This window comes from Culex pipiens, chromosome 3 (assembly GCF_016801865.2).
Source record: "Culex pipiens pallens isolate TS chromosome 3, TS_CPP_V2, whole genome shotgun sequence".
In the NCBI taxonomy this organism is placed as follows: domain Eukaryota; kingdom Metazoa; phylum Arthropoda; class Insecta; order Diptera; family Culicidae; genus Culex; species Culex pipiens.
In genome coordinates this window covers 27,997,292-28,020,936 of record NC_068939.1, presented here as the reverse complement: position 1 = coordinate 28,020,936, position 23,645 = coordinate 27,997,292, and the positions used below count along the sequence as shown (strand labels likewise).

The 23,645-nt window shown below is 38.8% G+C and overlaps 1 protein-coding gene across 6 annotated transcripts in view; it reads left to right on the top strand.

The window, feature by feature from the left end:
- LOC120425745 (talin-2) overlaps positions 1-23,645 on the top strand; it is a 105,549-nt gene that overhangs the window by 44,789 nt on the left and 37,115 nt on the right. For all 6 annotated transcript variants that reach the window (XM_039590390.2, XM_039590372.2, XM_039590363.2 and 3 more), the window contains one exon: positions 21,866-22,731. In XM_039590390.2, coding sequence (XP_039446324.1) covers positions 21,920-22,731 — 812 coding nt within the window. In that variant the 5' untranslated portion in view covers positions 21,866-21,919. The remainder of the gene's footprint in view (positions 1-21,865; positions 22,732-23,645) is intronic.

Here is a 23,645-nt window from a genome sequence, read left to right as displayed (position 1 = left end):
AAATAATACCACGAAAGGTTGAATGTTTTGAAGGTTTCGATTTATGTTAGTTCTTCAAAAATCTTTATTTGGATTTAATTTTTAAAGAACTTCACCAAACTTAATCATTTTCAATAGGGGCTTATGGGAACAAAAACTGAACCGTATGAAACATCTCCGGCTAAAATCCATTCAGCCAATTTTTGATATGATGGCTAAGAAGCTTTGCCCTTAACAAGCCCTTAACAGTCTGGACCCGATGCCTGATTTTTCTGTTACATTCTTATTGGAATACCATATAAACTGTAACGGGAATCGCAGGCACCGGGTCCTGACTATTAATTGAGGGTTTTTTTCAAACAAATTTCAATAATTATTCTAGCTAAAAAAATATTTAATACTTTTAAAATCAATCTTTGGATTGTATTATTAAACTAAACAAGAAAAGAATTTTGCCACGTGGACCAAACCTATTCAAAGACTTAAATGTCAAATGTGATAAAAAAATTAATAATTCTGGATATTTTAGTGTTAATTTTTAACTTCACCTTATGCAGTGTTGGTATTTATCGCGCTCTCGCGAGAAAAATTTCTCTCTCTCGAGTTCTCGCCGCGAGTCTCGAGCTGCCGAGAGAAACTCACCGATTTCCCGTGCTCTCCTCCGTTCGCGAACGGGCTTTCTCGCGAGCCAGAATTGCCCGTTCGCGAGAAGTTGAACGTGTCAGAAACGAAAAAAAAAAACAACACAACGATTGAAGTTACACCTCTATACCATCGCCTGGTTCGTATTCAGAAGCCAAATAAACAAATTGCTAGCTTTGGACGAACGGCTAGCACGAGGCGCTCGCGAGCGCTCGCGGCGAGAGCGAGAACGCGAACGAAAATGCGAGCGCGAGCGAGAAGAGAAAAGTAATACAAGTTCTCTTCCTCGCTCGCGAGTGAGAAATGCTTTCCTTCTTCTCGCTCGAATTCCAACACTGACCTTATGTATTCACTGTCATTTGAGTGAAAGGGATGTACCAGTGGTGCTCAAAGTTTTTGGATGCCGGGCCAAATTTGAAACTCAAATTAGCTTGCGGGCCAAATGTACAATATAGTTAATTTAAAAAAATAAATTTCGTTATTTTAATTTAAATGACTAAAAATTACATCAATAAGTTGAAGTTTATTAAAATTTCTGTTATATTTTGAAAAAAAATTCTATTTGAAAATAATACAAAACAATAGAATACAGTTTAAATCAGTTTTATTGTTTTAAAAGTTCTGGTAAAAAATGGGAATAAGTTGAATGTGCTGGTGTATTTATGGAAATTGCATGTATTCTATTGAAAACAGTGACTTAAAATCTGATAAAAATGTGTTTATCTTTAAATTAAGTGTAACAAATGAAAAATCGTTGCAAAATTACTGTCCAACTATTAGTCCTCTGCAAATATTTATAAAAGTTTTAGTGAGTGCAAATAAAAGCAAAAAAATATGTAAAAATTAAAATTATATGCCAGAATTTCAACAATTAACATTCAATATTAAAGAAAAAAAAAAAGTGCGGTGCATTGCCGAACATTTTGAAAGACAGCAGCCTCATTCCTTCGATTTCAACAATAATTTGTCTGCCTGAATCAGTTCGTAGCCAAGCATTCGTTTCGTTATTCGTTATCCAACTTTTATGAGTTTGAATCCCAAGGTGGAAAAAGCATTCTAAGTACAAAGTAAGTCAGATTTGAACGTTTCATAAATCATTTCCGGAAATGTTTGATGAATGTTTTCTTGAATTTCACTAAATATTTTTGCTCACATTGTAACTATAATATAATATTTGTATCGTATAAAAAGGATCACAATATGGATAAACCATTAGTTTTGGATCAACAAAAATAAAAAAATAGCATAAAAAGGTTTTGAATATTCATTTAAAAAATATAAATAAATCATTATACAAATGATCAAATGGCCAATTTACATGATCATCCAAAATGGGTCCGCAGGCCACAAAAAATCACCTCGCGGGCCACATTTGGCCCGCGGGCCAAATGGGGGATATACTCTTGTTAACAAAAGGTATGTGCCCTTTTGAAATGTTAGCCTCCATATATTAGCATTTTGCAATGTATTCAGAATAGTTGACGATAGATTTTTTTTTCAACGAATATGTTAATTTCAGTCAAAAATAATTATCAAGGCCTTAAAGAACCTTCCAGAAAGCAAATGTTGGTGAAATGAATGCTCAACAATGAAATTAATCGCACATTCAAAATCACTCTGTTTTCATCAAAACTAATAAATTTGGACTATTGGTTGGAATTTGACACCGACCGGATTTGCTTCCCTTTACTATTCATGTTGTTAATGAATAATCCCTGAAGCATACCAAAATTATATTGACAGATAGATTTATGAAAATATCGTCTACTAATCGAATTTGTTTTGAGAGTTTTGGAGAGATTTCCTTCACGGTTTTTCACGTCGTGTCATTTTCGTCGATGAAAAAGAAAAAAAATGCAGACAAACGTTGATTGATAATCCCATAACTAGTGTGATAGTTAAAAATAAGTCTCAAATCTTATAATTTTAATCTGTTCTTCTGAAACAATGTTTTAAATACTTAAATATTGCTTGGCTTCCCAAATTTAGAATCGCAAATTTTGACCAATCTTTTTCCAGTGTGCATCTTTGTCTCAGCGAAAATTAATTAAGACATCGATTACCGCCACATTACGAATGGATGGCTCCCCAAAGCCCCCCGCCCTCCCCCACCATCCGACTAATCCTTCTGTCCGGAACCATCGGCAACCGTATCTTTCCGCCTCGATATCCCAAGTGTTGTTGCCTTTCTGAAACCGATCTTGATTGATACATCTCCGCGTCGAGCTCTTTCAGCACAGAGAGGAATCAAATTTCCGCCGCCGTCATGGCCGAAAATCCTGAAGGGAGGAGGGTGGGTTCAAGCAACAACAACTCAGTTGTTGCCACTTTCCCATTTTCCTTGAGCAAACAATGGAAAAATGGACGCCCTCCCGCAGTGAAGCCATGGGTTTGAGGGGGGATGATTCCCGGGGAAAATCATTTCCAATTAGTGACCGTTGTCAGCGTGAGCGCGGCGAGCTAACGCATCGCGTCTGGTTAGTGTTCAACCTTCAGAAACATTCCGGTAATTATGGCGACGCCCCAACTGCGAATTAACGCGCGCGCGAAAGTGAGATGATCTCCATGGTGAGATATTGAATTCGCGTGAGCTGTGCTCAGCTAATTAGAGTGTCAAGTTTTGGCCGGAAACAGGTCAACCGAGGGATGACGACTTGCGGGGGTGCGTCCATCGATGACGCTTATCTTGGGCGTTGTTGATGGTGTAGGCTTGCGGTAGCAACGGGGAACTTTGAGATTGTAATTGACCAATAAAAGTGAGATTTTACGGCTCAATTGAGTTGAAATCAATTGACGATCTGCGGGGTGTTCAGAAGTGGTCGAAAATTGACCTTAATGACTGACATAAATCTTGCTGTGGTGACAATTTGATGTCTTTCAAGCTTTTTGTGGCACATTCAATAAAATTCTCAAATTTCAACGAGGAGCAACTGAGCAATAGAAAAACTCTGATCAAAGTCTAAAAATAACATCCTGTTAGAACCGCGCCAGCCCTTCAGGAACAAACAAAACTAGGACATCACCCAATGATTTTTTCCCACCCGAAGCTTGAACCAATCAATGGCAGTTCCCCGGACAACATGCCCCACCATCAGTGGCAGATCTCGTCGCAGACCCGTACCCCGAGGTACTGGTCGACCAAAATTTCCCCATGTCACAACAATTTTTTCCGCGAAACAAGAGTCCCGTTTCGCGGAAAAGCTGCTTCTGGCCGGAATGTTCTGTGTGGAGAAAGGGACCCATTTTGAACGGGTGGTCCACAAGTTTGTGTGACAATGTCACACGGAAAATGTTTTTTTTACAGCCGTGAATTTTTATGTAAACATTTGCCAAGAAAATGTCGAAATTCACGATAAAGTTAAACGCATTGTTTAAAATATTGTGATTTCGTTGAAGATTACACATTTTTTTCCGTGTAGTCTCATTATAGTTATTATCCTCGCCAAGTGACACCAGCAAATGTAGACCCCAGCCCCAGTTCAGACTAAAAGTGCAGCGGACATCATGCCCCATGACCTGCAGGTTCACGAGAACTGGCGCGAACGACACACTGTCCAGAAGCCCCCGCGTCGCTGCATTGTGTTTGCATACATTTCGGCGAAAGCCAGGCTTCACCGCTCAGCTCATTACAGCGCGAAAACAGCGAATGCAGAGCCCAAAGGTATGCAATTCTGTGTAATTGCTGCGTGACGTTTGTTTCGAACAAAAAAAGTTGAAGAAGAAGCCATAAAGCGATTATTCTACCCCATTAAGTTGGCACTCTCGTCACCACCACGATTGATACAATTAACTACATTTGGGCGTAAATCATCAAACTTTATTGCCGGCACGGGACGCCTTCGAGTTAGGCAACCCCCCCGCCCCCGACTTCAAGGAGCCAGTGACAACGGGCGGGTCGTTTAAATTAAAGTGGGACCCTGCCTGTCCCGGGCACATTTTGCTTTACTATCCTAAGTACTTTGAGGAGGGGGGTAATGTAGGGGGTGCTGGACGGAATGAGTTATGTTTATGCACTTCTCTGCCACAGCCGTTGCCAGCGTTGCTGGAGGCAGTGTTGCCAATTGGTTGCAAAATTGCAATTTTTTTGTATTTTTTAAAATTTAAAATCAAAAATAGCATGATCCGACATAAAAAATTGAAAAAAAAACTGCCTTATATAATTCATATATATGGTGGTGTGCTGAACAAATAACAGCGTAAGCTACACGCTCACTCAAAACGAATGGCAGCGTAAGCTACACGCTGAATCAAGACCGCGACATTTTGCACATTTTTTGCATCGATTTAATTTTTTTTCTTTGTCGAACTTGTAAACTACCTTTCAAAAGTTCATAATATTCAACATCAAGCGATAGGAACCAAAACTGGACCGAATGAAACAAATCCGGACAAAATTCGTTCAGCCAAAGCCGAGAATTTCAGTGTATATTTTTATCAGCATTTCCAAACACGCACAGACATTTTCTCATAATTTGAGTTGATATGTATAGATGGATTGCATACTTGCAGGCGTGCATTTCTTCAAAACCAAAAATTTAATTCCTGCTTGCGACAGATGGCGCACCAGTGCCATCCCCAAGCCCGGGTTTGTCTCGTCGGAAAAGATAAATATTTTTACAACGATGGAGAAAAACTTCCAACGAGGTTAAGGATGAGCCTGCCGCAAAAAGGAGCTTAATTTATGTTGTTGAACTCCCTTTTTGCCTTCCTCACCTCACTGAGGCAAGGCTATAAAATCACTCGAAAAATGAACTTCTTAAATACGAGTCCTAGATAAACCTTCACGTATACCTATCGACTCAGAATCAAATTCTGAACAAATGTCTGTGGGGATGTGTGTAGACATGATTTTTTTCACACGATTATCTCATAACTGGCTGAACCGATTTTGGCCGGATCCGCCTTATTCTGTTCGTTTTGGGGTCCCCTAAGACCCTATTAAATTTTATTCTGTTTAGTGAAGTACTTTTAAAGTTATGCCAAGAAAAAGTTTTTTTTGTATCTACAAAAAAGGGTGATTTTTGCATAACCTCAAAGGCCGGGTCTTTTTGCTTACGCGCGAGAGTCGCGCAGCATGCGTAGGGATTTTGGTCTGACCACGCGGGGGATTGGCAGCCACACCCCCTTGCATGCGTATCGCCCGGTTGCCACATTGCTTAAGCAGTGTCTGCGTCTCTTCTGGAAAAATTCTGTATTAATTATGTTGCTGCATCATTTTGTCTCGACAAAGATTTACACGAACTCATGAGACTTTTCTCCTTTATTTTGAAGAGTTGGTAAAAAAAGAATTGAAAATTGCTGTTCAAGTAAAATCAATAATTATAAAAAGATGATTGAAAAAAAAAATAAAAAAAGCTCTTAAATTAATTTGTAAATACAACCTTAAATACAACATGAATGCGAGGAAGGCACCAACCACCTTAAGGTGGATTAAGTAACGTTTTTTTGTTGAAGCCTGCGAGGTAGGCATCCCACACGGCACACCGTCCACTTGATGGACACGCTGAGAGGCGAACTTCAGGAGTTTTCCGGAGCTTTTCCGGAACGTGCGGAACGTCGCGACAGGAATATAAATTCTTCTCGATGAATTGGGTTTGATTGTAAATAAGCTGTGGCTTTCTGTCTGGCGAAAAGAGGGGAACTCATCGTCACCCATGAGTTACCACTTTCGCTTTGGTATTGGTGAGTTCTCGCACCAGAGTGCATGTGGTGCATGAGATGCTCTCATTTTCTCCAAACGAGGAGGGTGGCAAATCGGAACAATTGCATTTTCCTCCCGCAGTCACGCGCACAGCCACGCGTTCGCTCGTGTGTGTATTGGTGAAGTCGCGGAGTCTGTGCAGAAGAAGCTCTCGTGTGGTTCGAAGGGGGAGATCGGGATGCTGCCAGCATCACTCGATTCAGTCGGTGTCGGGACCTGGTCAGGATAACTGCTCTTCCCGTTTGCTTGGTATCGATTTTCAACCAGATTCGGAACATCGAAGTTTGTCAAGTGTTGGTGTCGCGTGTGTGTGCGTGTATTAGTGTGAGGGCTGCTCTGGAAGTGTTCTCTACCTGCAAGTGAGTGAGTGCGTGCGTGCGTGTGTGACATCATCATGTTTGGTGTCCACGCGACGACCCCGATCGGGCACCTGGCACGGGCATTGTGCCCCTGTGCCACCGAGGACGATTGTGGACCATTTTTGCTGCTGCGGGCGGCGGCCCGGCGCCGTCCAAGTGACCCCGATTGGCGGCAGCGACGCCGACGTCGGTCCAAAAGTTGGTCCTTTCGGCGAAAATCCGACGAGCTCGATTCCGACGATGAGGGCGAACCACCGCTGGAAGATGCGGGCGGTTTCGAGGAGTGGGACTCCCGGAAGGTGACCAGCAGTGTGCCTACCTTGCAGGCGCTCGCGGCATTAGTAGCAGCATTCCACGCGTTAGAATCGCATGTTTCGCCCTGTCTATATGTGCACATCCCTCATCGCTCATCACACATATCACAGCACAGCGCCATCTCGTGGCTTTTATCTTCACCCGAGAATGGATGCCAGCACAAAACTATAGCCTACATGCGGGGGCAATTTTTTATCCCAGACACACAGAAGAGACAAAAAGCATTCAGCGCGAACAAAAAAAAAAGAGCCTCCCTTTTACATATGCATACCATTGCGAGGCGAAATTGTTCTTTTCCTGCAGCGTTTCAAATTATGATAATTTCATGCAACCTTCTGCTTTCTTTCAAATGATTCCGACGACGACGACTTTCCCCGGTGGTGGTTTTTCCCCCTTTGTTTGCCCAGCAGCCTAGTTTTCGCGTACGGTTCAGTGTACGCTTCCGACCTGGATCCGTGATTAAAGCGAGAGGGCCGATAAATTTTCCGCAATTTTTCATCACCGCAAAAAGAGTTTCCAGCAATCGATACACGGTGCAGAGCAAACAGACGATTTGTGTTATACAATCGGGATTAGAAGCGAAAAAAAAGTTGAACGCCTAAAGGTAGGCTTTGTTGTATGGCGCTCGCGCGCCATCTGTTGGAAAAAAACGCAACGATGGCTAACTTTAAATCTAATCCACTTAATTTGATGGCTGTTGTTTCGAACGAATCTGAATAGCAAATGCCGTGGCGAGGTGGGTGGTCATAACTCACGGAATTCAATATTCAAATTTTGCTGCATCAGAAAGGTCGACGCGATAATATATTATCACTCGCTCGTTCAGCACCACGTTGAAAGAAAGAAAAGGAAAAGCGTTGGGAGGACCATCGGAGCATAAATTTCCTGCTATTTTTCACATCTTTGCACGGTGCGGTGCCCACCCACCCTTTCGGTGTCCCTTTTTTGCTCTGTTAATATCGAATCCGGGCAGGACTAGTACAGCTTGGGATATCTCAACTTTGTCCTGGTGTTGACGGCTGGTGGTCGACAGTGACAGGGAACCATTTTTTGAAGCTTTGTTGGTATTTATCTAATATTATAAAAGCTATTTGATTAAAATACCTTGTTTTAAACATTTTCTTCAACAATTTTACAGCGTTTCACTATTTTTAGAACGTCAAAAATACGCTCAAGCTAATTGGAAATTTAATAACAATTTGAGGAAACATTCAAGAACTTAATAAAATTTTGAAAATTAATGCTGTGTATAAGCAAAAACTTTGTTAACTGAAAAACTCAATACAATTTTAATTAAGGGTTAAACACACTTGTTTGGATAATTTTTTGATAAATTTTGTTTGTAGTTTTTTTTTGTTTAATATCGATAATCTGCCGTTTTTATGATTTATTAGCTTAAAAAATCAAATTTGCAATTGAATTGACTTTTTGAACAAAAAAATTAAACCAAAGTTTTTAGTTTTTGATGAATCATTTTTTTCGCATGTTGAAAAAAAAGGGATAAATATTTACGATCAACTGAGATTAAGATGTGCTTCTTATCAACTGTACAACAATTGCTCCAGTTTTCAAGGTTTAAAAAACAAGCTTTCGTGATATTTGGTGATCTTTCAAACTAAAATCAATATTTTTAAAACATTGTTTGTGTTCTATTCTTTAAAAAATGTCATGAAGTTTGATAAAGTTGGTGAAAAGTTATTGTCAAAAATTATTTAAACTGATACAAAAAGGGTGGTTTTCAAATTAAACATAAAATTAGAAAAAAAATATTTTTTTTTGGAAAGGTCCTATAAACATATGAAAGACAATAGCTTATTGGACCTTTTTTTAAAGACAATAGCTTATTGGACCTTTTTTTAAAAAAAAACTCTAGAAATGTAAAATGAGTGAACTGTTTCTGAGTATGTGAGTATTTTTTTAAAGTGAAAATTTGACTTTTTTTGGGCAAATTTTACTGGAATTGGATAAATACTTGAAATAACTTTCGGATAATTAATTATCCATTTTCATGATTTGATTTCATTTCATAGAATATTTGCAGGCCAGATATTTCTATTTTGAATTACAGTCCAGATTCGATTATCCGAAGGACTTGGCAAAATTTCACTTCGGATAATCGAAACTTCGGATAAGGCTGGTACACATTTTATTTAACGTGAAGACTTCCATCATTGCCATGATTTTTCGTTCAAAGATATAAATTTTGCGTCGCTATCAATATTTTGACAGAATTCCTTCTACAAGTTGTTTAGAATAGTGCCCTACACATGCTGATTCCTTTTGGTAACGATTGCCCCATTCCTTGCAAAGTTATGCAAATCGTCATTAATGATTGCAAACTAGGACGTCAATGATTGTACCACAAAATTATATAAATTTTGAAACACATTTGATTTAGACCAAAAATTCTTTCAGTGGCTTCAAGAAGGCAACAACCGGCACATGCTGATTCATTTTGGTGGCGAAATTCGTTAAACTGAATTCAATACAGAGAATTTTAGAGTGATGATCAATTTTCTTCGAAAATGATCAACGGCTTCACCTTAACGGGACTTAGCTAAAGTGATTTCAAATGTATAAATCAAGATGGCGGTGACGAGATATTAAAAAAATGCATTTTATTATTTAATAAACTGTTAAAATTTGACTAAAATGGGATTGCAGAACTCGAATTTGATGTTTAAAATAAGAAAATAGAAAAATACGAATTTGTCCACAATCCTTCGGATAATCGAGACTTCGGATAATCGAGACTTCGGATAATCGAGGCTTCGGATAATTGAGTCTGAACTGTATCGAGAAATTAAAAGTGAGAGTGTGTGCAACATGGAGTTAAACTTTCTATGAAGTTGCTGTGAAGGTTACCATGACACTTTGAAAAGTTTAACTCCATGTTGCACGCACACACTCTCACTTCTAATTTCTCGATACTTTAATATGTATTAGGGTGGGTCATTTTTTTCGAAAGTTCTCGGATCCGGCTGAAATAAAGACCATCTTGTAGAAGGGACCCATAGAGACTCTCAAACGAAATTTGAGCTCATTTGGTTGAAAACTGGCTTGTCGCTCGGGGGTTAAAGTTTACATGGAAATTACTATGGGAAATGCGTGATTTTACTTCAAACGCTCCTACAAGCTAAGCGACAAACTTTAACCCACACTTACACTAGGTAGCCGTGTCGGGGGTGGTCTAAGGAACATTTTGCTCTAAGGGTTCATGGTCATCCGATCAACCCTGAGCTTGCGCAAAGCCGAAACATCCGGCGACGCCGAAATCCTTCTAAATCCCGGTTTTAACGGTCAACGCATGCTACGAAACTTTGATTGAAGCATCACATGAATGAATGAGAAACACGACGCCAAACGTCAACACACTTGCTCACCAACATTTACGACCCGCGCGTTGCAGCTTGGTCATTGGCTAGTGGCCACGGTGTTGACCGAGAACAGTTCGCATCATTGCGTGCATCGACTTCCGGTAGATAGCGGGACGAAGTAGTTACGTTCCGGAACAATTCGGACATAGGCTAACGGCACGGGAAGTGTTTGTTGCGGCGAATGTCCGTGCAAGATCAGAAGTGGATAATGGCGATTGGACAAGATCCATCAATGGGGAGATGAGGAACCTACTGCACAGCGTTTTGGTGACGTCGGAATGCACTCCGACGTGCCTTGTTCAACCCGGCGGCGGACAGTTGACATCCTTTGCGAACCACACGTCGATGCTCTTCCGGCAGAATGGTTGCGAGTATTGGGGGCAATTGTGCCTTGTGCCGCCACCCAGAAGGTCAAGCGAGAGCATATGCTCGAGGAAGATGCTTAGAAGCTGATCCACATGATAGACAATTAGCTAAATTGCTTCTAAAGGAGGTACTCAAGAACAAACTGCTTATGAATTTATTTCAACCACAAAATAATAAATACATTCGTAACTTCTATTTCGTGTTTGACGCGATAAAACTGATCGGCCATACAATCACTTCCATCACCGGTTCACGATCTTCGTTCTGGATCTGACTCTTGTCGATCCACATCCCGCACGAATATTTTGGTGGCCTTCGTGTACAACACGGCACACGTTAGTTCGGGCTACAGCCGGTTTGAGTCCCTGAAACGCCCTTTGCAACGGACTGAACATCGAAGGACCAGATTGCCTTTCCTGCCTTGCCGGTGATGCTTTCCGCGTTGGATTGGCCGCTTTCCTCCCCCTTCTGTGGCAACAGCTCCCCAACATTTGTCGGTTTTGCGGGCGTTTCCTGGATGCTGGATGATTCTGCTGCCATTTTTTCACGATGTTGGGCAGCGAGCGGTCAATGTTGATTATATCTGCGTTCTCACGACACAACTGTCTGAAATTTAAAGTGACGGTTATTGAAAGGTTTTCATGTTCTAGACTTTTTTCGATTGACGCTGCTACTGGCGTCCGCAAGTACGCACTAAAATTCTGCCGCTGTGGTGTGGCCAGCTTGTCATGTCTCTTTTGCAGCGCGCTTCCGGACACCAACTTGCGCTGAATTTGACGACGGGCCAGCGGAATCGACGGCGAACCGTTGTTTTGCGCTTAAATTTTAGCAAGTTGACGTTTGGCGTCGTGTTTCTCATTCATTCATGTGATGCTTCAATCAAAGTTTCGTAGCATGCGTTGACCGTTAAAACCGGGATTTAGAAGGATTTCGGCGTCGCCGGATGTTTCGGCTTTGCGCAAGCTCAGGGTTGATCGGATGACCATGAACCCTTAGAGAAAAATGTTCCTTAGACCACCCCCGACACGGCTACCTAGTGTAAGTGTGGGTTAAAGTTTGTCGCTTAGCTTGTAGGAGCGTTTGAAGTAAAATCACGCATTTCCCATAGTAATTTCCATGTAAACTTTAACCCCCGAGCGACAAGCCAGTTTTCAACCAAATGAGCTCAAATTTCGTTTGAGAGTCTCTATGGGTCCCCTCTACAAGATGGTCTTTATTTCAGCCGGATCCGAGAACTTTCGAAAAAAATGACCCACCCTAATATGTATAATATGAGGAATACACTTAACAGGGTATGGTGAAAAAGCTAACACTTTGTTCAAAGATTTTTTTGTAGGAAAATTAATGTAATCAAATTAAATAATCATACTATTCCAAATTAATCCTATTTGCAAATCTAAATATGTTTGCAATCTTGATTAAAAGTTTCTTTAAATGCTTTAGACAAGATAGAGGTCATAAACGGGAAATATGAACTATTGCAAGGTAGTAAAAAATAGTTATCCAATTGATTATTGAATATTATTAACAAATATTTATTTTCAATAAAAAATCAATGATTTTTTCTGAAATAGCAGATAACGCTGTATCGAAAATTTCAAAATTTCCTAATTCCCACCCTTATCAAGCCCTCTCCAACCTTCTCCAACCGGCATCAGCATCCCCACGTTGCCACATTTCCCAACCACCACCACCACTAGCCCTTCGGGAAGAAAAAATCCCATCCGATTTCCCTGGAATTTAAGCATCTTCACCCCCCTTCCGGGCACGAAGACTCCGTTTTTCCAGTAGGCGATGGTGTGCGTTTCACCACCACCACCACAGCTCACCCACACAGACGACACTCTTCTGTCAAGTGCGCCGGGAAAAACCCTCCCAAGGGTGGAGGAAAAAAGCGGTTCGGTTTTTGTTTGACCGCAACCGGAACAATCGGGATGGATGGGGGGAAGCCTTTAAGGTTCTCTCAAAAGGTTCGATAAAGTGGCCGTCGCTTTCATCGCAATCAACTCGAAATTTTTGTTCGAATGCTGAAAAACAAGCTGTTTCCGGAAGTGTTAGGGGGTGTTGGAAAGCGAGAGTAAGGACATTCCACTCTTTGGGGACTTTGCTGGTAGATGATGACAACGTGTCCTCACGTTGGACTTCATTTATTAGATTATCCTACAGGGATCGATATCCTCTTCTGCTAAACATTGTGCACATTGAAGGCTTGAAGCACCGTTGAGTTGGGTGACTTTGTCCAGGCAACCATACAAAATGGTATAACTTTAGGCGCAATGCAGTATACATTTAGGCGTCAAAATAATCCCTTTAAACTTCAAAACTACCCCCAACGACAGTGCTCGGTGCAGTTGCAGCCGGAATCGTGCCTTCCCGACACTGGACGGGATTATCGAGCGGAGTGAACTGGCCGATAATGGTCCCAAGTGCACCATTCTACCGCCGTCGTCGTCGTCGGTTCCGGCAATGGCCATCGAACCCATTCAAGGATGAATAATTACCTTGATCCTCTTTGGATATCAAGTCCCACCTACCCCCCTTCAAGGGGATGGACGACTGTCGGATTAGAAAGTGAAATTAATTAAGTTCAAAACTCATTAAAAAGCCATATTACTACCCTCCTGGTGGTGGAGCGGATCTTGGACGAGGATTTCAGGAGTTCAATGTCATTTGACTGCCATCGGTTCCAGAGCAGTGTGGGATGCTGAAGGATATTTACCGCCCGTGACCGGGCAAAGGACAAAGTGGGTAATTCTGGATGGTATGCTTGGAAGAAGAAGAAGAAGTGTAATAAATTTTCATTGCAAGCTTTATTGCCCTGCCCAGGATCGGATAATCTGGGGGTAGTTAAAGTTGAGTTATATTTTGGAAGCTTAAATCTGAGGCACGCATCTTAATGGAGGGAAAAGTGGCATCATTAAGTGGTATGTGGTTGATTAGGTACTTTATGTAAAGTTTAGTTGTCATTTTTATTCAACCCAAAAGTCATAGAAACTTTTAAAATTCTTCAAACTCAATAAATAATCACTTAGGAGCACGTATCTTTAGGAGATTAGCCAATTAGTCTTCATCTCTCTATTGACAACACTCACTAAATAAAAATACACCAAATACAACAAATACAACAAATACAACAAATACAACAAATACAACAAATACAGGGTGACCACTCAAATCCCATTTTCAAATTCCCGACTTTTCCAGAAACTCAAATAATAGGTATTTCTTATCTAAAGAATGATTTCAAACAAAAACTCTTTATAAAAAAGTCAATATCAACCATCAAAAACAGATTTTAAATAAATTAAAAAAAAAATTTAAACATTTTCGAAAAAACAGAAACAAAACAACAAATTCCTAAAAAATACTTCAAAAATGGAAGCACTCATTATTTTGATTCAGAGTAGAAACAAAAAAATCAATCAGTCAGTCAGTCAATTAGTCTTTGAAAAATAACCGAAAACAACAAATACAACAAATACAACGAATACAACAAATACAGGGTGCCCACTCAAATCCCATTTTCAAATTCCCGACTTTTCTAAAAACTCAAATAATATGTATTTCTTATCTAAAGAATGATTTCAACCAAAAATTCTTTTTTTAAAATCAATATCAACTATCAAAAACAAACCTTAAATAAATTTAAAAAAAATTTCAACATTCCTAAAAAAATACTTCAAAAATGGAAGCACTCATTATTTTGATTCAGAGTAGAAACGAAAAAAATCAATCAGTCAGTCAGTCAATCAGTCTTTGAAAAATAACCGAAGCTGAACAATACTTTCAATTTCAATGTTTATTTTTAAAGTTGGATAACGTATAGTTTCTGATTCTTCGTTTCAACTGAAAATGGCAAAAAGTTAAAGATAACTGAATTGAAAATTCATAAAAATCATAGAACGCTTAAAACGTGATTATTATTATTATTATTTCAAAGAATTTTCGTTAAAAAAAGTTTTTACCAGTTCCCTTATCAATTTTGTAAATTTTGATATTGAATTTTTGAATCAATGTTGATTTATCTAGTTGTCAGTATTCAAATGTTTAAATTTTTTTTCAATGAAAAATTCATTTTGATAGGGTTCCATGTTTTACAACTTATTTTAAGTGAAATGTTTTAAGAGACATATTTTTAAACATATTTGCAATAACTTAAATCAAAATTTCTTGGATATTTTTTTGCAATTTCAGTACTTTTTCATGTTTTTTAAACAACGCTTTAATTTTATTCGATATTTAAGTTTTCCGACAACTGAAAATCATGCTTTATCTTTAGTTATTTACCCATACCCACAAAAAATTTAAGGGTGACATTTGGAATAATAATATTTTAAATGACTTAATAAATTTAGTTAAACAATAATAAAATATTATGCAAATTTGTGTCAAATGCATCCTATATTTATTTGGATTTTTAATGTCTTAAAAACCCTTCTCATTTTCAAACAGATTGAATATGTGAAAGGAACCTTTTATTTAATGTAAGTTATTAAAGAAGATTTAAGTGAATTTAATTTGAAAATTGTAATATAAAATTATTTAAGAGTTGAAAAATAATTTTCAAGCTAGTATGCTTAGAATTCCCGACTTTTTCCAGATTTTGCGGATTTTGGCAAATTCCCAACTTTTTCTCGACTTTCCCGATTTCCCGACTTAAGTGGCCACCCTGAAAATTTCAAATACAACAAATAGAAAAATGTAAAAATACAATACAATAGCACACAAAAGATAAAGATATTAAAATACTAAAAATAACTCATCTCGTCGTTTTTATCGGATGCAATAAGGCCGTTGCAAATATTTTTCAAAGTTTAAGTCGCCCCCCTCCCCTCTTCAAAAATTGTCCGAAAAATCAGGGGGCAAAAAAATAATGAAAATAGAAGTTAAATCAACTGAAAATAATCTAAAATGTATTTTTCTGAATTGATAATCATGTTTAGCATGTTTGGGCTGGATTAAAAATATTTTGATTTTTTGTGAAATTCCAGTGCACAGCATCGCGAAAACTTTTTTTTTTCGCAAAAAATAAAATTTTCGTCAATGCTTAGAAATTTTTGAAACTAATGATTGCAAAACAACTGGACAGGTGTATAATGCATTTTAAAACATTTTTTTCATTCAAATGTTAAAACCATGGCTCAAAAATTCAATTTTTAAATTTTTTTTTGCCCTTCCTCGACTTTGGTCAGAGGCGAGAGACATAAACTTTAAAAAATATTTGCAACGGCCTAAATTTACAAAAAAAAAAACATTTATCAAATGCCCTCAGCTCAAAAACTTAAAAAAATCTGTTTGATCTAGAGAAAAATCCAAATGAGTTATAAAAGTCGGGATGGCTGATAAGACCTGTTACAAACCAGTTGACTAATGAATTCTTATGTATTTTATTCATTATGACTTGTTTAAAAATGCTGCTTTCTTGTGAAACTAATCTCAAACGCATACATATTTTTTGTTATTGAGTGACACAATCAATTAACCAGAATCAGCTCCGTTCGCTGGGCGTCACACATCATAAAATATCCGCAGATATCCACACCCAATTGACACATCAGAATTGTACCGCTCCGTGTTGATGAACATCAATCATTGTAGCAGAATCTGGTAGAACCATCGCAAACAGTTCCCAAAATCAGAAAAAATAGAACCCCACTCCACGACCACCGCACACAAAAGCCAAAAATGATGAATTATGTGTGTACCACGCGACGAACCGCGCGATTTGGAGATAAATTATTCGCACCCCCGCGAACCCAGTTTCACGCCCACGCGGTGGTAGGTGGTGTCAACAGGCGCCGCCAATGATTTTTGTATACATTCAGGCGCAACCAACAGTTTTGGCCACCAGAGGTCGCTCAACCGAGGGGTTTTCGCACAGATGCACGCACGGTTGGCTGTAGGTGCATAATCCCTTTTCCAGCCGGTTTCAACTATAACTTGGCGATTGCTGGGAAAATAATTGTACACTGGTAAAAATTTAACTTTAAAAAACTTTGTTTTCCTTAAAAAACTAAAACCTCTGAAATATTTATTTTTTGGATTTCATCAAACAATTTTCAACAGTGTTTCAGTGGGTTATGGACGCTAAATTTGAAGAGGGAGGGCGGAAAACACCCGGAATCGTAAATCATGAGCTTTATTGTTGATTCCGCCTGCACAAACACACACCTTTCGTCCTGCGATCCTTGTCCAAAGTGAGCAGAACTATCGCAGAGCAACAATCACGCTCGCACCGGAATAAACATCACAAAAGTGTGTGCGCACACAAACAAACACACTCGTACAAATGTACACACAGAAACATTCACCGAATGTTTCCAATGACCGTCTCGGTCTGTTTGTCTGTGTGTGTGCGCGCGTTCATACCCAGATTGTTACAATTCGAGGGGTGTTGTGCGGGGGGTTCGGGAAAAGCGGCATAACCATAAACATATCATTCTCACGCACCATTGAAGGATATAGTTGTGTGATAACGATCCTTGGGCCCTTTACCCCTGCTCTCCCGTTGACCTGAAGGTTGACCTAACCAGGGGAAGAGCAACACATATAATTATGTACACGAACGGGACGGAACGCGCGCCAGGCAAACGGTCAACATGTGACCGAAATCCTACCCATCGTTGCATTCGATGAGGGCGGCCAGGGTCTTAATTAATAACCGAGGGGTGATATTTGAGCAATGGCAAGGACTAAGTAAACACTAATAAGGTTGGAATTGGCTTTTTTTCACGTGATAAAAGTTATTCAATTTCCAAACTATTCTGCAAGCATTTTGTTCTAGATATGATCAAAATATAATAATTAGTTTTCATAAATATGTAGAGAAGAATTTAGCTTTCGAATCAAACAAGAATATTTACAAATTTTGGACCACACATATGAACTTTGATTAATCACGGAAAAAAATCAATTCTCGTAATTGTGAATTAAATTCACGAATGCGAGAACCACGAAGGAATGTATGCACGTTTATAGTGCAAATGCACCATACTCATGAATAAATTCCTTCGTGGTTCTCACATTCGTGAAATTAATTTACGATTACGAGAATTGATTTTTTTCTGTGATTCTAGAGTAAATTTTCAAAACAACCTATGAGTCATGGGTTTCCTATTCAGATAGAACCTTTTGAAAATGTAATCTAGAATTTTTGTCTGACTGTCAAGGCAAGGTTTTGACCAGAGAAATAACTGTTCTTATACAAAATTACTCGAAGTTAGCTTTAAGCTAACCCTTTTGTAAATGTAGGGCCTCCTACACAGTAAAGAAAAGTGTAAATTTGGAAGGTTCAATATTACCTCTTTAATTATGTAATTTTCCCTAAATTTAGACTGAAAAAGTGACATTACAACAAAAAAGTGGTAAAACTACACATTTTCAGAGGTAAAATTACAAATTAATTTTCTGACGTAAAAGATATGGTAATGACATGGTAATATTACCATGATTTTTTTCACTGTGTTCATTTAAAAAAAATGAATTAATTGAAATTGCATGTAATTAAAATTGTGGTGAAAAGTTACCGATTGTAACAAATCATATTTTAACTGATAGATGATGTACATGGGAAAGAAAATCTTGATAAATAAAAATTTAAAAAAATAAAATTATTCGACCAAAGCAAACCTTGACTTTGGGTACATTTAAAAAGTTTTTTTGCTTTTGTTTAGGCACAACCAAGAACAAATGGGAAACATTTGTAATTGATAAGAAATTCAATGGATATCCTTAAATTTAATTTTCAAATTCCAGGTAATCTTTTAAAATAAGTTTTAATCAAAATCAAAATCTTAGATTTTGCATTTCTTTTTATTTTATTTTTAAAATCATTACAATTTTATGGTGTTATCCGCATCTTATTTTTTCAGCAATAAAACAATTGCCAAACTCAAGTTGGATTTTTTTTTTCAAATTTTTCAGCGATGTGACAAAATGAAACAGAATCATAACTTCACGCTAATCACCATAATATTAATCTCAAATTTTAATTAAAAAAAAGTATCCCATAATGCATATTTACTACTATATTACTATAATTATGCTAATGTAAGGAATTGCAAAATATCAATGAAGTCATGTATTTTTTTCTTAAAGTTTAGCGTCTCATTCCGAGTTGCGGCCCCAAAAAATTTTTTTTTAAGATATGAATTCCTTCATTTTTGATTAAAAATGCTCAAATATACGTTACAAAATATATTCTTAATAGTTTGCAATAGTTTATTTCAATGATATTTTAAATTTTTAGCATATTTCTTTTTGTGTCCTTTTTTTACTTAAAACAAAATTAGCAATGGCCTTATTGTGAATTTAAATGTCTAAATAAATTAAAATAGTGAAAGGAACTTTAAATTTTAAGATAAGTGTTGAAGACGAATTGAGTGTAAATAATTTGAAAATTGTACAAAATATTACAAACATTTCAAGAGTTAGAAAAGAAGTTTGTATGCATGGGATTCCCAGCTTTTTCCCGATTTATTACGTATTCTGGATAATTTCCCGACATTCCCGATCACCCTATTAGAGTGGAAATCTTGTCCGTATTAAACTTTATTCAATTTGTTTTCACCAAAATTTCAAAAAAATAACATAAAAAATATTAAATATTTTAAAACTTTAAATATGTTTAACAAACTGCAATTTGCTTCAAAAACTAAAAGAAAAAAATGTTTGCCAAATATCTAATTCAATATTTTTTTAGCAAATAATTTGTTTGAGCTGTTTTTAGTTGATTTTGGTTCTTTTTACAATGTAATTTTCAAGTTTATTGAATAGATTTTTATTGCTATTTTTTTTTTAAGGAGAGGAAGCACATCCACTTTAAAAACTATGCACAACGTCCTTTTAGAATAAAGTACTATCTCTATCCTTTGATTTGAAATTGTAAAAAAATAAATCAAATTTTAAAAAAGTTTGTAAAATTTAAAAAAAAATTTAAATGAAATAGTTACGAATTTGCAAGACTTAGTCACCAAATTTAACAATACAAAAATTGAAATTATCAAGATAAAAAAAATATAATTAAATGTTTATGAAACATATTTAAACCATAGACTAATTAGTAAATGCTTCAACCCTTCCTCCGAAAAACCGACCAATAATGACGTTGAACCACACAGCACATGCTGCCGCCGTCACCGCGTATGACCACCAAAAACAGCAACAGAGTGTTGTAGTTATCTGTTGGAAATTATTATAATCGTTGACCGAAACTGTTCTGATCTTGTTGGGCCGCCCACCCATTCTGAGGGGGGTTGGGGGCGCACACAAACGGCTGCCAAGATGTACTTGACAGTTTGTTGAAGCGTGTGACGGGCAGCCAAACCATGTGCCATGTTTAAGGGGACCGATTTCCTTCTGGTGACAGATAATTTTGAACATTATCCTCTCCGTCTGAATCACCGAGATTGCGCTTGAAAGGGATGGCGACGGCCACATGGCACGGCTGGTTGATGTCCTCTTTCTTGGTGAAATGTTGAAGGAGTTCGTGCCCATAGCATAAATCAATAAAATGAGCCAAAAGGGAAAGCGTTAAGGGTTATTCTATGTATTAAGGGGTTATTATGGTGCTACACAGTTTTGATTATCTTTTGTCTGGGAAAAATCAAGGGAAACTGCTTTAATTAGAGATATTTCTTCGGGAAAGTGAAAGTTTTTTTTTTCTTAGATTTGGGAGAAACTCCCTCATCAATCTGCCTGTCCTCACCGCCATCCGTTGAAGGCCTAATTGAATTTCATAATCAAATATTTTTCTTTGTGCTGAAGCACGTCGTCTTTCGGGATCATGTTACTGTTTTCGCACTCGAAGTCGATATCATATTCAAGCGATTTTTATTTGGAAGACAATCTCAGCTCATTTTCAGGGTAATCTGTTTGGTTAAGGGGAAGCAGGACAGGGCAGGGAAAATTGATTTTTTTTTTTTCGTAATTTTTCTTCGCCAATTTTCATTCTGAATCTTCTAATTATGATTGATGTTCTACTGGTTTGAAATACCTTCTTCAGTTGATAATCCACAGAAGAAGGGCTTTTTCCATGTTACGGAATTGTGACGGAAAGTAAGCCAACAATGCCGTACAACATATGGCACCATCCGAAGGACTCGTCCTAATCCGGAGGGGTTCAAATCGATTGACGAGCGCTTTTCATTCACCCTCTTCTATTTTTTGCTCCAAGCAGCAAACATAAAGAAGTGAAAACAGATCAATAGAAGTGTGTTAATATTGGTTCAGCGTGAAAAAGGTGTACATATTTGTTTTTGTATAACTTTTTTTTTCCGGCAAGAGTGTATTTGTGGTTTTAAAAGAAAACAAGAATTTTCTTCAAAATTGAATGATTTGGTTTTGGGTTATTTGAAAAAAAAAATTGACAAGGTAATTTAACCTTAAATAATAATAAAAAAAAATCCAAAACAATAAAAAAAGTATATTTGTAGTAAAAGAAAAAATATAAATTATAACACGATGTCACTATTGACCAACAACTTCCCGCAAGCTTGGTCTGAAGCATTTCCGCTTCCATTTTTTCAACGATGTTCAACAACTTCTTCGATCACGCTAAATGAATTTAGATTAATTTATTTCACCGTTTGCCAAATCGCTTTTACTTCCTACCCACAAGTTCCCCAGCATGAGCAGGTGCCACCTGCCCCCCAACCCCAATAATCTCAAAAATCCTTCAAGGATATAAAATTACCGCGGCTTCGCCATCGTCCGAGGGGGGAAAATTTTCCGGAATCCGCTCAACTTTAACTGCTGCTGCGGCACCGCGGCTTCTTGCCTGGAATTCCGCTCATTACCCCTCATCTCTCACCGGATGACGAGGACGACCGGCAAAAACACAATTTATGGGAAAGTTTTCCCTTCAACTGAAAAGAGTGGGAGAAGGCGGAAGAACTCAACATTCATTTTCACGCTCGCCCATCATTCATGATGTCCTCCCCCTCCTCCTCGTGGCTCGGCCTGGGCGTTGTCATTAGGACCTGCTTCGTGTTGAAATTAGAGCGTTGAAAAAAAAGCACACACCGCATTGTGAAAGCAAAATCCACATTTAAATTTATCGATTTTTGCCCCGACAACAACGACGAGTCGTAATCTAATTTCTTCCCTTGTCTCGCCCCTTTTTGCAGTGTCACTCACGAACCGCAGCCGTCGCGTGCCGTTGCCGCCAGCAGCAGCAGAAAATGTCGGCCCTTTCGCTCCGGATCAGCCTGGAGGGTGGCCGGGTCACAAAGACGATCCAGTTTGACCCGAACACGACCGTCTTCGACGCCTGTCGCATCATCAAGGACAAATTCGCCGAAGCGGTCCAGGGCCAGGCGCAGGAATTTGGCCTCTTCCTGGCCGATGAGGACACCCGGCAGGGCGTCTGGCTCGAGCCGGCCCGCAACCTGGGCTACTACCTACTCCGCAATCTGGACATGCTGGAGTACCGAAGGAAGCACCGCAATCTGCGCGTCCGAATGCTCGACGGTGCCATCAAAACCATCCTCGTGGACGATTCCCAGCCCGTGTCCCAGCTCATGGTCGTCATCTGCACCAAGATCGGCATCACAAACCACGAAGAGTACGGCCTCGTCCGCGAAGACCCCGAATCCCAGAACGAAAATCTCCCCGACAACAAGTCCAACATGGGCACCCTGACCCTGCGCCGGAAGGTCGCCGAGAAGGAGCGTGACTCCAAGATGGAATCGCTGCGCAAGAAGCTCCGCACCGACGACGAAATCAACTGGGTCGACGTGGGAAAAACCCTGCGCGAGCAGGGCATCGACGAGTCGGAAACGGTGCTGCTGAGGCGAAAGTTCTTCTACTCCGACCAGAACATCGACTCGCGCGATCCCGTGCAGCTGAATCTGCTGTACGTGCAGGCCCGGGATGCCATCCTGGACGGGACGCATCCGGTTACGCAGGAGAAGGCGTGCGAGTTTGCCGGCATCCAGGTGCAGATTCAGTTTGGCGACTACAACGAGAGCAAGCACAAGCCGGGATTTTTGGAGTGAGTACAAATTGTTTTTACTACATATATTTTTCAATCCCATTCCGAAATATTTTCTTCATTTTAAGATTGATTAATTTTCACTTTTACTGATAATTTTTACCCACAAAAATTACAACAAGCTGAAATGCTAGTTATGCAAAAGACGAATTAAAATTTTATTTTATATTTTTGTATTGTATTTTGTAAATCACTCTAAAAATTTAACAAATCCTCCTGCAATTACTTTCTCACTCGTTCTCAGTTTTCAACATATTCTTAAATGTTTAAAAAGAAAGTTAGTTAGCTATTTTTTCGAAAACATTAATAAATGGTATGTATTGTTTTAATACATAATTTTATAAATAATAATTGGTTTGGATTGGAAAACGAATTAATTTTTTTTTGTTAATTTTTCAGCCTTTTATGAAAATATATTTTTACGAAAAATAAACTGTTGGGGCCAAATCTCCCAACTGGATCTTCGGGTGGACTGTATTAGGGATTTTCTCCGGGTGATCAAAACACTTTGCGGAATTCTCTTTCCTAACAAAAACTTTTATTCTGATCACTATGTACAAAACACGTCTTTACTTGAACGCGTCGCGAACTGGAGTGAAAAATCTCCACTTCTCTCTCTCTTTCTCTCCTCCTTCTGCTCGTTTTGCGCGCGCTTCCGTTGCGCGCCAATTCCCACCTTCTCGATCGTTCCTTGCTGTCATCGCAGGCGGCGACGAGGGGTGTCGCGTTGGGTGTGTCGATCGCAGCAACCAGTGTTGCCGATCGAGCTGGTTTTTCATTTGTCATCAAGAATTCTCGGAAGACGGAAGCATAGCTGACATTCTCCCCCGCGGCTGCATTCCAGCTAATCTGAAGCACCGAAGCGCTCCAGAAGCCGGTCGTTGTCCACGGTCGGCAAGGGTGCCAGTTTGGAT